Source organism: Aulostomus chinensis, chromosome 22 (assembly GCF_037954235.1).
Source record: "Aulostomus chinensis isolate RoL2024-O1b breed Wild chromosome 22, RoL_Achi_v1.0, whole genome shotgun sequence".
Lineage (NCBI taxonomy): Eukaryota > Metazoa > Chordata > Actinopteri > Syngnathiformes > Aulostomidae > Aulostomus > Aulostomus chinensis.
Genome location: NC_141341.1, coordinates 22,595,172 through 22,609,496, shown reverse-complemented (window position 1 = coordinate 22,609,496; position 14,325 = coordinate 22,595,172). Strand labels below are relative to the sequence as shown.

Genomic DNA, 14,325 nt, shown 5'->3' with positions numbered 1-14,325 from the left:
GTGCTGACCACTGCGCCACCGTGCCGCCCTCAACTCGAGAAGAAGGTTTCAATTCTGACCCTCATGAGAACACAGCCTGCTAAGTCTAGTACAAGACATCACAGAAAGACAATGTGACTGTGATCCTGACAGGATAGCAGAAGACTTGACTGAATTTAGTCTTTGTGAAAGAATATATAAATAAAGAAAGAGTACATCTAGAAATGTGAGAGCAAGTTCAGACCAGACAGAGCAGAAAGAAACTGAAAGGAACTAAAAGACTATTCAGCACCAGCAGAGAAGATCCATCATGAACTCTTTTGCGGAGTATCTGGTCCGTTCCCAGCTTCAACATTACTACGGTACCAGTGATGACTTGATGGACATGATCTGGGAGCCATCAGCTGCCCCAGGCAACTACGGTGCCGAGGAACATCCATTCTGGAGACTGAACACTGCCCCAAGCGTTACTCTGGAAAACAATTATTTTGCCAAGCGGGGCTTACACTATGATGCCATGGAGGACTCAGTCTGCACACTAAACCCTGCGGCAAGAGTCAAGCTTGAAGACAATTATTTTGCCAAGCGGGGCTTACACTATGATGCCATGGAGGACTCAGTCCGGACACTAAACCCTGCTGCAAGAGTCAGGCTTGAAGACAATTATTTTGCCAAGCGGGGCTTACACTATGATGCCATGGAGGACTCAGTCTGCACACTAAACCCTGCTGCAAGAGTCAGGCTTGAAGACAACTATTTTGCCAAGCGGGGCTTAAACTATGGTGAAGAGGAAGATGAAGTCTGGAAGCCAGTCCCTGCCCCAAGCGTTACTCTGGAAAACAATTATTTTTCCAGGCAGAGCTTAAACTACGCTGTTCAGGAAGATCAAGTCTGGAAGCCAACCCCTGCCCCAAGTGTGACTCTGGAAAACAATTATTTTTCCAGGCAGAGCTTAAACTACGCTGTTCAGGAAGATCAAGTCTGGAAGCCAACCCCTGCCCCAAGTGTGACTCTGGAAAACAATTATTTTTCCAGGCAGGGCTTAAACTGCAGTGCTGAGGAAAATCAAGTCTGGAAGCCATCCCCTGCCCCAAGCGTGACTCTGGAAAAAAATAATTTTGCCAGGCGGTGCTTGAACTACAGTGCTCGACACAATCCATACCAGAGACTAAACCCTGCCCCAACAGTCAGTCTTGAAAACAATAATTTTGCCAGGCGGTGCTTGAACTACAGTGCTGGAGAAAATCCACACCGGAGACTAAACCCTGTCCCAACAGTCAGTCTGGAAGATAATTATTTTGCCAGGCGGTGCTTGAACTACAGTGCTGGAGAAAATCCATACCGGAGACTAAACCCTGCCCCAACAGTCAGGCTGGAAGATAATTATTTTGCCAGGCGGTTCTAAATCTATGATGCCGAAGAAGATCTAGTCTGAAGACCAACCCCTGCCCCAAGAATCAGGCTTGAAAACAATAATTTTTGCCAGGCGGGGCTTAAACCAAGGCGGTGCCGAGGAAGATCAAGTCTGGAAGCCATCCCCTGCCCCAAGCGTTCCTCTGGAAAACAATTATTTTGCCAGGCAGGGCTTAAACTTTGGTGCCGGGAGAAAATCCATACCAGAGACTAAACTCTGCCCCAAGAGTCAGTCTTGAAAACAATTATTTTGCCAGGTGGGGCTTGAACTACAGTGCTGGAGAAAATCCATACCGGAGACTAAACCCTGTCCCAACAGTCAGGCTGGAAGATAATTATTTTGCCAGGCGTGGCTAAATCTACGATGCTGAAGAAGATCTAGTCTGAAGACCAACCCCTGCCCCAGGAATCAGGCTTGAAAACAATTATTTTGCCAGGCGGGGCTTAAACCAAGGTGGTGCCGAGGAAGATCAAGTCTGGAAGCCAACCCCTACCCCAAGCGTTACTCTGGAAAACAATCATTTTTCCAGGCAGAGCTTAAACTACGGTGCTGAGGAAGATCAAGTCTGGAAGCCAGCCCCTGCCCCAAGCGTTACTCTGCAACTGTGATTTATTTGAAATAAAAACTGTCTGCTGGATTTAAATTGACTGTGATTCTCTTTCTGCATGCAAGTTGAAAGTGATGCCAATAAAAAACACAACTATTTATTCAAATAACAACTGATCATTGGATGCTAATTTTGCTATGAACAGGCAATGCAATGTTTTTGACAAAACTTTGGCTCCAATTTATTGATGTGGTGGACACAATTGTTTCCAAATCTCAAAAAGCAGCTATTGGCTGTCTGAATTGTAGCCAGACATCGCTAGATGACATCAGCAATGAATTTGCATAATAATGAATTACATACAATGGACTTTAAGTGGCTTATATACCTTTAGACCTACAAATGAACTTTTTCTGTTGGGGGTTTGGGGGGGTGGGGGTTGACCAGGGACACTCTAATGGACCCTGCTGCTCATTCATCTACTTTCTAAGGTTCAAATGGAGTCATAGTTCTGGGCTTCCTACTGCAGCAGCCGCCAGAAATTTCCACAAAAACTACGATGGCACCTTGGCCAATCACTGCTGGGATCGTGCCTGGAATGAGTTCCCTTGCAGTGACCAAGTGAATGACTCATAACGCCACTGTGCCCTCATGTGAAAACTCAGTTGTAGTACCTTTTCAATCCAATAGGAGGACCAGCCAATGGAAGCTGAGTAGGTTGTGCCCGGAGCGAGCCATCGTGCAGCAGCCCCTCCCCTCCTGCCTCGCTGGCTATATTTTTGTTTTCATGTCATCGCTCTATGTGTGTAAGCTGCCATGAGATGGCATCTGCAGGACCTTCACAACCAGTTTTAATAAATAAACAATACAGAAGAAGTGCTGTTTGGAGGTTCCTTTGATTTGAGTCGGATGAACAAGGAAAGCCAAAGGACAGCAGCAAGCCCATATGCAAGAGATGGAACAGAACTGTGCCGACAAAAGGAGTGAACACAACGAATGTAGCAAAGCTCCTCCAAGACAGACACCGGACCTGTATAGAGTTAGAGGTACAGAGGTTGGTAACAGTAGAACTTGAAGTACGTGTTGCCTGGAGTTATCACATCTGTCTGTGTTTACTTTGACGTGTTGTCTTGTTAGCGAGCGCTAGCTAAAGCTAATCGACGGTAGGTTACATATATTAAAACTTATTTGCATACTGTTACTGTGTAAAGAATAACTTTAAAAAGTTCTCTACCTTAAGAATAAAGTTCTTTATTTTTCTTTAAATAAAAAACCTTTTTGCACTAGATTCTGAGTGGTAGCTTAGTCTCGAAAATCAAATTGAATATCAATATTTTTCTAAATATCTTATCGAAGCGTGAAATCCAGCATTGTGACAACACTTATGGCATCAGATGTCTTAACAGACCTAAGCACTTGTTGGTGAAGGTGGAACACAAGTTCATTTGTTAGTTCAAGGGTAAGGCCCCCTGGTGTGAAAACGCCATGTGTGCCGCCTTGAAACTAGTGAGGACGCTTGCGATTGACTGAGTTCCAGCTTGCGCCATGCTTGGTGTCAGCATAAAGAGCAGATCTGGAAACAGATCACAAAGAGTAGAAGTAATGAGAGTATTCCTCTAGTCTTTAGGTTGATCATATTCCAAGAGTAGAGTGGGTAGGAAGCAAGAAAAAAAGAAGAAAAAGAAAAAAACATAAAAAATACATAAGGTAGAGGGTATGGAAAACCCCAGTGTGGGAGCTGTCATGGCCAGTTAGGAGAACAGCCCAGTTGGAGCTCTCTTATCTGTCTGCTACAGAAAGCCAACCAGCGGAGGTACACACTGCTCTGAGGCAGGACACACACTGAGGAATGTTTTTTTTCAATCAGGCCTACATGTTCTGCAGATATTACTGAGCTCACAATTCTTCTTACACAGTAGATATCCTTTCCATAAATTTTGTCAAATTCTCATATTTCTTGTAAATGCTTATGCTGTGTTTTTTTTATTTTTTTGGGGGGTGGTTTAATTTCAATATAGGATAAGTGTATTTGGAGAGGCCATTTTCAATTCAACTATTGATTTTGGACTTAAATACAACTAAACAAATTAAATGAACATGAAAAGACTTCAGACATTCCTTTTTAATAAAGCTCATAGTTAGCTTTATTAAAAAGGAGTTAGCTTCGGCTGGCCCTTAGATATGCTGCTATATGCCTAGACTGTCAGGGGATGTCCCATGGTGCACTGTGCTTCTCTCTCCTCCTCTCTTTCCTCTCTGTCCTCCTGTATGTGTTATACATAAATCATACTCATGTGTTAGGAACTCGTCTTCTTCTCCAGAGCCTTTGTGCTTCCCTACCTCCTAGATCTCTGACTGCTGCCACTGCTGCTGCTGGAGGCTCCAGACCTGAAGAGGCTCAAGCTGCCACCCTTAGCATCACCTGTTCACGTCCCTGTCTGTCCATTATTCTCTGCCACTTTCTTTCCCACTGTATATCTGTCTCTCTCCATTATCTGTCTTTGTCTCTGCCCCGCTCTCCTGCTCTCTTTCCACCCCACCGGTCAAAGCAGATCCCTTCGAGCCTGGATCTGTCCAACATTCCTGCCTGTTTAAAAGGAAGGTTTTCAGCACCACTGTTGCAGGATGTGCCTGCTCATGGAGAATTGTTAACTTTTGGTGTGATTTGGCGCTTCACAAATAAAATTCACTTGACTTAAATCCCACATCAGATATCGAAAAAAATACAGTACCTGAAAATCTTGATTGATATGCACTACTCACAAAAAGTTAGGTATATTCAGCTTCATGTGAAATTTCAGGATGAACCTACAATGCATTATAACTTTTACAGGTGAACTTAATGTGACCTTCTCTGAACTTTTGAATACACATGTCCAGCTGCTCGGTGTTTCAGTATTTTTTACACAACTAGCAAAAATTCACAACAGGAAATTGATCCATACAATCGACCAAAAAATTTCCAAGAATAATTGCAATTGGTATTTTCACAGTCCTCATTATGCAGTCCACATTTTGACATCATGAGATGAGATCGAGGTGACACGGAACACTTGATGAATAGTACCTCACAGTTACGAGGCTTCAAACAGAATGTTGTTTGACTGTACTTCTACTGTTTTTACTTTACTTTTTTACAAAAGTACAAACAGTGTCCTACAGGGGATTGTTTCACCAACATGCCACCTTTCCCCCCTCTTATGAGTTTACATGGTGGTCTTAATGCTTTTACTTCAGTAAAGGATATGAGTTCTTTTTCCATCACAACCGCTCAGTGATCAGTCTTTCAGTGACTCGCTGTGGCTCAGTAAATAGTGTTTTATTTATGGCGACCTCCCACATTAAAACAACCGCACCACGACATGATTTTCTAATTTTGGAGATGTATGCACCTTTCTCGCTCTGTCTAGACAGTAACTCTTTATTTGCACAACTCTCGTCAGACTTGTGTCTGTTGTTTCTAGTAAAATAATCAAACTCACACGATCTTTTGCAGCTCTAGGCTTCCCTTCTAGACACGACCCTCTCTGCCTTTCTGTCAAACTGATGACAGCAGACGATGTTAAACTGCAGTGTTTCACACACAGAAACTTTATTTGTGTGAACACTCAGGTATGGTTTGTGACTAATCTTGGCATTTTCATTTTTCTTTAATCAGTCTGAGAGGATGGTGGCATCTGCGATTGATTAGTAATCAGTCTGCCCTCCTCTCCTCCCTCAGCTGTTTGTTTGCTCTGAGAAGGTCTGACAGTTTCTGACAGAGACACAGACACTCCTGTTTAATGTAAAGGCCTCCTTATATCGTTGTTATATCTTATAAGTACACCTGGTTGGTGTCAATGTCATTCACCATCACGTTAGTTTCCAGTGTCACTGACTGTGACAAGTCAATGAACATAAACCTATTGAGGGTTGGATTCAAAACACTACAAAACCTAATGTGACAAATCCCTTTCTGTTGCCTCTCCTGCCCACCTGTTGTCTCTTTCATTAGCACCACAGTGGGTGCAACTGCTTCAGAATTACTTGCATTTCCCATTTAGACATACTAATATTCCAGAAGGTTGAGTGACTTGTTGTTATACTGCGATGATGAAGTCTTGCCTTAATTTTTTTGAGTGGTGTATATGAAACATATTTCAAGTCGAAGCCTCCAAGAACGGTTCAAAAGACCCTTCATGGGAAGAAGACTACAGAGTCTGTGTACCCAGCCTGGAGGGTTACCAGGGCCCCGCCCTGGTGCCAGGCCCGGGGTAGGGGCCCGTGGGCAAGTATCCTGTGGCCGGGTCTTCGCCCATGGGGTCCTGCTGAGCTCAGCCCGAAGATGTTGCATGTACTCGTCACCTGTGGGCCCACCACCCGCAGGAGAAACCAGAAGGGTCTAGTGCAATGTGGTTTGGGCAGCAGACCAAGGCGGGGGCCTTGGCTGTATGATCCCCAGACATGGAATCTGGCTTTTGGGACATGGAATGTCACTTCTCTGATGGGGAAGGAGCCAGAGCTGGTGGAAGAGGTTGAGCCTTACCGGCTGGATATGGTCGGCCTCACCTTGACACACAGCCCCGGTTCCAGAACCCAAGTCCTTGAGAGGGGTCAGACTCTCTCCATTGCTGGAGATGCTCCGGGTGAGAGGCAGAGGGCCGGGGTAGGCTTTTTGATAGCCCCCAGACTCTCATCCTATACGTTGGGTTTTACCCCGGTGGACGAAAGGGTTGCTTCCCTGTGCCTTCGGGTCGGGGAATGAGTCCTGACTGAACTGCTGTTCAGCGCAAAAGGCACAGACAACAGAGTACCCACCCTTTTTGGAGTCCCTGGGAAGGTTGCTGGATGGCACCCCGACTAGGAACTCTACTGTCCTACTGGGGTACTTCAACGCTCACATGGGTAATGACAGTGTGACCTGGGGGGGCGTGATTGGGAGGAACAGCAGACCTGACCTGAACCTGAGTGGTGTGCAGTTATTGGACTTCTGTGCAAGTCACAGTTTGTCCATAACTAACACTGGGCATCTGGTGTGGATGCCTCCTGGACGCCTCCCTCGGGAGGTTTTCCAGGCATGCCCAACTGGGAGGAGGCCTCGAGGCTGACTCAGGACACGCAGGAGGGATTATATTTCTCGACTGGCCTGGGAACGCCTTGGGATTCCCCCGGACGAGCTGGTGGAAGTGGCTGGGGAGAGGGCGGTCTGGGTTTTCCGCAACTTGGACCCGAATAAGCGGAGAACAATGAACGAAAGAACAAACAAATACTTGCTTTTATTCCATGAGATTTCTGTTTAAACTGTTTTTCCTTCTGTTTTATGTAAGTTACTCTTTTGAAAATTATTTTCAGATATGCATTTAGCTTCTTATAAATCTACAATTCACTTTGGAAATTACGGTTCAAATTATTGCTATTTTAATCATTATTATTATTATTATTATTATTATTATTATTACTATTATTATCATCATCATCATCATCATCACAAGTGTGTTTGAAAAAAACTGAATTCATTATATGGTCATTCAAATTCATTTGTTCTACCCTTTTCTGAAAAGGTCTTCCATAGTCCAAATTCTGTCAGTCACTTTCCTAATTTGTTGCACTTCTTGAATCATACTTTTGTATTTGATTAAATTTAAACTGTTTTTTTTCCAACTTTTTTGGTATTTTTAAAGTGGGCAATGCCCCTCTGGAAAAAGGCAATCACCAATCAGGGATCACAAATATCTGAATCAGGATCTGATGACAGTTTTTGATTAAAATCAAGTCAAACCACATTCCGCACCATCCCAATGAAACAAATGTTTTGAGTCCTGATAAATAACATCAAAAAGAATGATTAACTGAATGCACACTTGGGCCTCAAGTTAACAAAATATTGGAGAACCATATAAAGGCATGTGACGGACTGAAACCAACCGTGGATCTGAAATGAACTAAATGAATAAGATTCATGTTACGCTGAAGTATAACCAATGATTAATTTAAAGATTTAGTATAAAGCTTTGCGTCTTGTGCCTGGTGTTGTGTCCGGATGAGACACGGTCTAACTAATGTGAATGGATGTGACAGGCCCCAAAGGCACTTGTACAATGCACTTTAAAACATGCTCTTTAAAACATGCTCTTTAAATGGCATCAATAAGGCCATATATTTATGAACCAGAACCTTCAGTATTTGGACAAAGTGCAGCATGGGCTTTTTTTTCGTTACTTGGACAGTTTAATAATATATTTCTTCTTTGGTGACAGAAGAATTCAACTTTAACATGACAACTCTATTGCGAAAAGAATTAAAATTTTACGTAGCATAGCTTTTGACACTGGGCGGCGTAAAATATTTTGTTAAATGAGTATCTATAGCACAGCTTTTTCTGCCGTGTATCAACTGTTAATATTTTTTTCCCCAGTTCTACTCTGCCTTTAATGCAGCTTTACCATTGCACAATCAGGAAAATAGCCCCCTTTCAGTTTATACACACATTTTTTTCATAGTTTGAAAGAAAGGTGACAAATCATGTCAGCTTCAGCTTACTTTACACCATCACATGCAACACCACCAACCACAAGTAAGTCAAAGTAACAATATCATAATCATTATTACATCATGTCGCACTTTCACTAACCGGTGATATCTATGCTTTTGCGCTGGTGAAATGGTGGCGGTCAAGAGATGTTTAAACACTGATGGACTCTTGCAGGTAACACATAGACAATGTACTCTGTGAGCCATTGACCCAGTCAGTTAGTTACCTGTTCTGCAGCCTACCAGAGTAGGCGGGTTCCACTATTTTCCCCTACTCTTTTAGCAGTATATGCTGTTGTGTCATGTCAGAGGCTCTGGGCAACTGGCGTAGGAGAATTGGAACAGCTAATGAAATGTAGCTTTGGTCAGGAATCCCAGGGGTCTGGATTTTCATTGAGTGAGAGGAGTGAGATGTGACAGGAGTGAAAATTGACTCGGGGTCAGGCTCCACTATACACTTGAGTACCAAAAAGGGACAAGTGTGCATTGTAAACTATTGACTTGCAAATTGTTTAACATACAGCAACAAACAGAAGGAAACAGACAAGCAGTGCACTGCTTCTTGTACATCTGGAAGAGTGTCTCTCTTCCCTCTGCTAGAGTACATTTACTTACTCTATGCCTTTGTCCGGATTCCATGCATGTGCAACTGTACCATGCTGAAGCAAACCTCTTCCAATCATGACAGGGGCAAACAAAGTGTACCACATCCAAGCATTATACAGATTGCCAGGAATAAGTAGGGTGCAATGTTTTGGCTAAATTTAGCCTCAACTAAGCCTTAGCTTCCAATCCTATTTTACTTTTAGGTTACTTTGGATATGTAGAAGAAAGAAAATGTCAAAAAATTACTTTACTCCTTGGTTAATTTCAAGTCAAGCAAATATTTTGATGAAGACATCTTTGTTGTCCATCTCCTCTCTGACCAGTAGGAACAATAAAGTCAAATGTGCCTAAATGGCACATAAATCAGATTGCAGATGTGCGGTATTGATCCCCTACCTCATGCCTTCTGTGGACTTGTTCTGATAATTGCAGTAGAGTTGTGGCGTGCCCAGCATTGCTTCAGTAAACACGGCCAGGAAACCCAGGGTCTCCACGAACACGGCAGAGTCCAGTAGGACATAGGTGATGTAGGCTGCCACCAGTGTGAAGGCCAGCACACACTGAACGTAATCCAAGAAGTGGCTCCATGACCAGAAGTAGTTCCAGTCAAAGTCTGAGGGTGTACAACATAGGGAGACCAAAAAGTCAGTCATTCAAATAAATACTTAACAACAAGAATCCTCTCAGTGCCAGCCAGCTGGCTGTGCATTATGTTACCAGAGAGAAAGTACTTTTTTTTTTCCAAGACATGCTAGAGAAATGGGCAAAAAAGGTCATTTTTTCCCAGCAAATACGGTGGATAAGCTTGATTTCCATAAAGAATGCAAAATTTGCCAAAGAATCACTGTGGGATGCAATGTTGGTACACATTTTTTCTCTTACACAGATACAAATTTGAAACCAATCGGCTATGAGTAGCCTCTAGGCCCTAGAGGCTCCTCATAGCCCAGCATTTAGGTGGTTCCCCCCTAGAGTCTAGGGGGAACCACCTAAATGCTGGGGCTTCAAGTGTAGCCACTGAACTCTCAGTCAAGACTTCTGCTTTCATTTGCCATTAATTGCTTACAGCCCCATTATTAACTTCAGGTGCAAGAATAGTTTTGGATTAAAGAGACGATGTTTAATGTGCGCTAACATGATATCTGAGAAACACCTTGAGGGAATTGCTTCAAATTTGCCACCTCTTCTGGGACTCTAAGCTGAAATTGAAAGGTTTTTGGTGGTGGAAGATCAAGGTCAGTGGGACAGGCATACAATGCAATGGCATTCAACTTTTATTTCCAGTTCCATTTTCAATTGCAGTCTTCAGCTCCATTCAGTGTGGACTTGAAATCAATTTATTTATTTATTTTTTTACACAATTTACCAGATACATGTCCTCTGGAGTCACACAAGAATTTTAACATTTTCCCAGATATGCAGTTGTCTCCTCCAAATCCCTGGATGTGGACAGTCAATAAAAGTACTCTTTTCAGAGAAAAAAAAAAAATAAATGCCCTCCTATCCTCTGCGGGCATAAAAGAGTCTCAGATTATTTATGAGTGTCTTTTTCCCTCTGAACAGTGAACTCAGAGCTTCCTCACTTCTTATTTTTAAACAAAATATACCAATTCAGCTATTTTTAAAGCCTTATGCAGTTAATAAAAAGAAAGCAAAGACTTCTTCATTGTAAAAAAACATTTTTAGATTACTTGACACTTGAGATGCACATTTGAACACCCCCACAATGTCTTTTCTGCATTCAGTATGTACCTTGGTCACAAATAGGCAGCTTGGAATTGTGCATCATCTGGCATTGTTTTCACTCAAATGCTTGCAAAACAGAATTTTTTTCCCTGCAGTATCTTCACACAGGATTTGGGAAGTAGAAAGTGAAGCAGTGAGGAAGGACTACAGTGAGCCAAGGTTCTAGCAGCTGGGTGGGTATCTGGAAACTGATCAAGGATTTGAAACTTATTTTCTTCCCTAATCACTCTCATGTGCTTTCATTCTCCAAGGAAATGATTTGATAAAGATTCTGAGCACAACGCTGGCTCCCTGTAATAAGCACGACAGCCCATTTTAATACCACGATAACGTCTAAAAGCTCCACACCACTGATTGCCTCCAGCTCAACTTTAACTGATGAGGTAACAACTACAATAAGCAACATCAAACCATCTTTACGCTTAATTTCCATGAGGCTACAACACATTAAACAGATCTGTAGGCCTGGATTTGTAAGCAAGCAGAGGTGATTAAAAAAGTAGAGCTCATATCTCCTGCATCTTAAATACGATTTTCACAAGCCTCAAGTGCAATAAAGCAGATTCATTTAATCACATACAAATGAGGCTCCCCTTATCTTGAAGGCTCTCTACTCTTTAGGTCTCCAGATGAGTGTAGAGTAGAAATAACATTTATGACATTTGCATTCATGATGAATTAAATCTTGCCTCATTATGGAATTCATGGTGCCAAATGTGACATTTAGATGGCATTTCTCAATGAATGTGCAAAGCAGGGCCATGTGCATGCGAGGTGACCGAGTCCTCTAATATTGAATGAATGTAATTGTTCCTTTGTGACCGATAGGTTAAATCAATTGAATAAATAAAACTGGATCACCAAAGAAAAATTCAAACCAGGCCTTCCGTCAAACCCCCATGATTCACCCTTCAACCAGATTATGCGACCAAACGTGCAGGCAGTGGTGCTATAAAAGGTATAATGGGGTGTACATTTCTGTTTGTGCATAATTATCCCTCAGAATATCCTTTGAGAACTGTTGTCTGTACTGTACAGCTGTTTATTCTGTTGATTTTGTGGTTACAGATGCCCTGCTGGCAGCAGAGCCAACGGACTGTGAACCTGGTCCAACTAGCACCAGGCTGGCACTGCCTGATAAAAGCCAAGCACAGAGAAAGGCAATCTGGGGTGTGATGAAGCAGCACTCAAGACCAACCTTGCTGCTGCTGGTTTGCAAAGTTTCACCCCCAAAAAAGAGGGGCATATGACATATAAATGTATGTTTCTGAATGATAGGATTAGGCGGCAGGTTGGGCAGTATATCACAGGCAAACATTCTCAAGGCTGACTTTCCATGACTTCATATTTCCATTTATTGATTTACATTACATAATAAGGACTTGCCTTTTGTCCCTAAAAGGCAGGACAGGACTCACAATGTGACAGTATAGATGTACGTCTTGTTCTCATATTAGTGGGGATCATTTATGCATGCATTCCCTAGTCCCTTCTTGTCTTTGGGGTACACACTTTTTGTCAACCTCCTTCGAGCCAGACTGTGCACGCAGAAGGGAGGTGGGACCCCCACCACTTGTGAGCTTAGCACAGTGAATGTAATGGGAAGGAAGTGTGAACATTTATCTGTCAAAAGTAGTCAAATACAAGGTTCAGGATCCTAGTTTGCCAAAGGGCATCATCCTCCTCCTCTCTTACAAAGTCAGCCACTATCAGCAGCAACTACTGACTTCTAACCCCCAACAAACATTTTGTGTTATTGGCTGATGTCACAGTTTGGCTTTTGGGGTGCAGCGTTATATTACTGCACCAAGCATTTTAATCAGGAAAGTACACAGACGATGGGGTCTCACTCTAAAATGATAAAGTTCAACACTTCTGGCCTCGACAATGCTAATGCAGCCATTTATTGTTCTAAGCTAACTAGGAGTCAGCTGGTCTCAGGGGTGTCAGCTCCCTCACCTACTTCCTACTCCAACCCTAAAATCAAGTCTTAACCATCAAATGTCATGTGAAATTCAATATTTTGTCTCAGACCCCATAAGCATAAAGACCCACAAACACAGAGACCACATGACCCACACTTGTCTTAATGAGCAAAACATGTCATCTTCAGATGAGCATCGTCATTAGTATCGACGTTAAGGTGAAATTTTCAGCGTGCTCCAAACCTAAATACACATACATGCTTGCTTCCACTCAGCTGTTAAAGTTGCAGCTACAAGGCTAGTAATTTAGCTACTGTAGCACACATAATCATTCATGACAGAGGAGGAGACACAAGAGAGCAAAAGATGGGTATTGCATCTTCAAAGCCCCTGGGATTTCTCCATTCATCGCAGAAACAAGCAGGGTACACAGTGGAGTCGGAGCACGCTCTGCTGGTCAAACTAACGAGACCATTACCCAAACATCTTGTCTACATCTAATTTGAAAAAAATAGAGGCTTCCACAACGGCACACAGTGCCAACTGTATATGCTAATTTTGTATATTTCTGCAGACAGATAAGCTGATCAGTGGCTCAATTGAATAGTAAAGGCTGGTATTCATTTGACTTTTTTGGTGGTCAAAACATCCAATAAAACACTCACGTTACTTTGTCTTCTGAAGATTTAGACCAGCACATTTTTGCTCAAACGTAAGCTGTGATATGATGTCTGCTTGGGTTTGCTTTGTAGTTTGTGTCCCCCCGTGGTGTCAACATCTCATTCTGTAAATCCACGAGAAAAAAAAAAAAAAAAAGAGTACAAGACTGTGTTCACTTTACTCAACACATACAAATTAAGTCATTCAAGTGCAGGTCAGTAATGAAATGTGTGAAAGGATGGTCCAATCTCAGGAGGGCCATCCTCCCTCACAGAGGTGATCACTGTTATAGTCTGACAGACTCCACATGCACGACTGTTACATTTCTTGTTCAAGGCCTTCAAATAGAATGATTAAAAATTCCTCTTCAACTTTCCTTCCGCTCAGTGCTGTCAGTTACTGGAGACTGTGAGGAGAGCAAATGTATAGAATTTTCTATTTGGTGAAATGAATGATAATTTCGATATTCTGCATCTTAATTTGGTGACCGGGGATTTTGCACGGAACACGTGTCGGCGCTAAGAAAAACGCAACGCTGCAGCTCTTCTTCCAGCAACTGACTCCTTCCTGGCCGTTCTGCTGTTGTTGCTTAATCTTGTATGTTCAGACTTTGAAGACGCAGGCCTCCATCTGTGAGCAGCAACAAATGTAAAAACAGCATCTTGTGGGCAGAACTGCATCACGTAGCAGTACGATGAGAGCGCTATCTCACGCTGACCACTGAGGGATGTTTATCACCGAGCTGAACCTCAGCCATACCCTGTCATGTTCGTGCTCTCGCTGTGCCTCCTGAGTACCCTGGGGCATTCTCTTCCTCCTTTTTAATCCTGGCTCTGTGGCAGCAGCGACGGATCTGTGTGGGAGCAGACTGGAGCTGTGTACGACAGACTTCCTGCAGTTTGCACTTTGAAATCCCACTGAGTTGTGGTACATGTGTA

General features: G+C 42.9%; 1 protein-coding gene and 1 long non-coding RNA gene across 4 annotated transcripts in view; one reads left to right on the top strand and one right to left on the bottom strand.

Annotated features, from left to right (window-relative positions):
* The window catches only part of slc66a2 (solute carrier family 66 member 2), a 48,532-nt gene that overhangs the window by 28,225 nt on the left and 5,982 nt on the right, over positions 1-14,325 (bottom strand). For both annotated transcript variants that reach the window (XM_086194226.1, XM_086194227.1), the window contains one exon: positions 9,453-9,669. In XM_086194226.1, coding sequence (XP_086050352.1) covers positions 9,453-9,669 — 217 coding nt within the window. The remainder of the gene's footprint in view (positions 1-9,452; positions 9,670-14,325) is intronic.
* LOC147241173 (uncharacterized) lies at positions 2,416-12,487 on the top strand. Of its 2 annotated transcripts, none has more exons than XR_015111362.1 (4): positions 2,416-2,986; positions 10,898-11,185; positions 11,631-11,760; positions 11,871-12,487. It is a non-coding gene; the product is annotated as an uncharacterized LOC147241173 (long non-coding RNA). The 2 variants fall into 2 exon arrangements; XR_015111363.1 differs by lacking the exon at positions 2,416-2,986 and having other exon boundaries at positions 10,310-10,975; positions 11,054-11,185.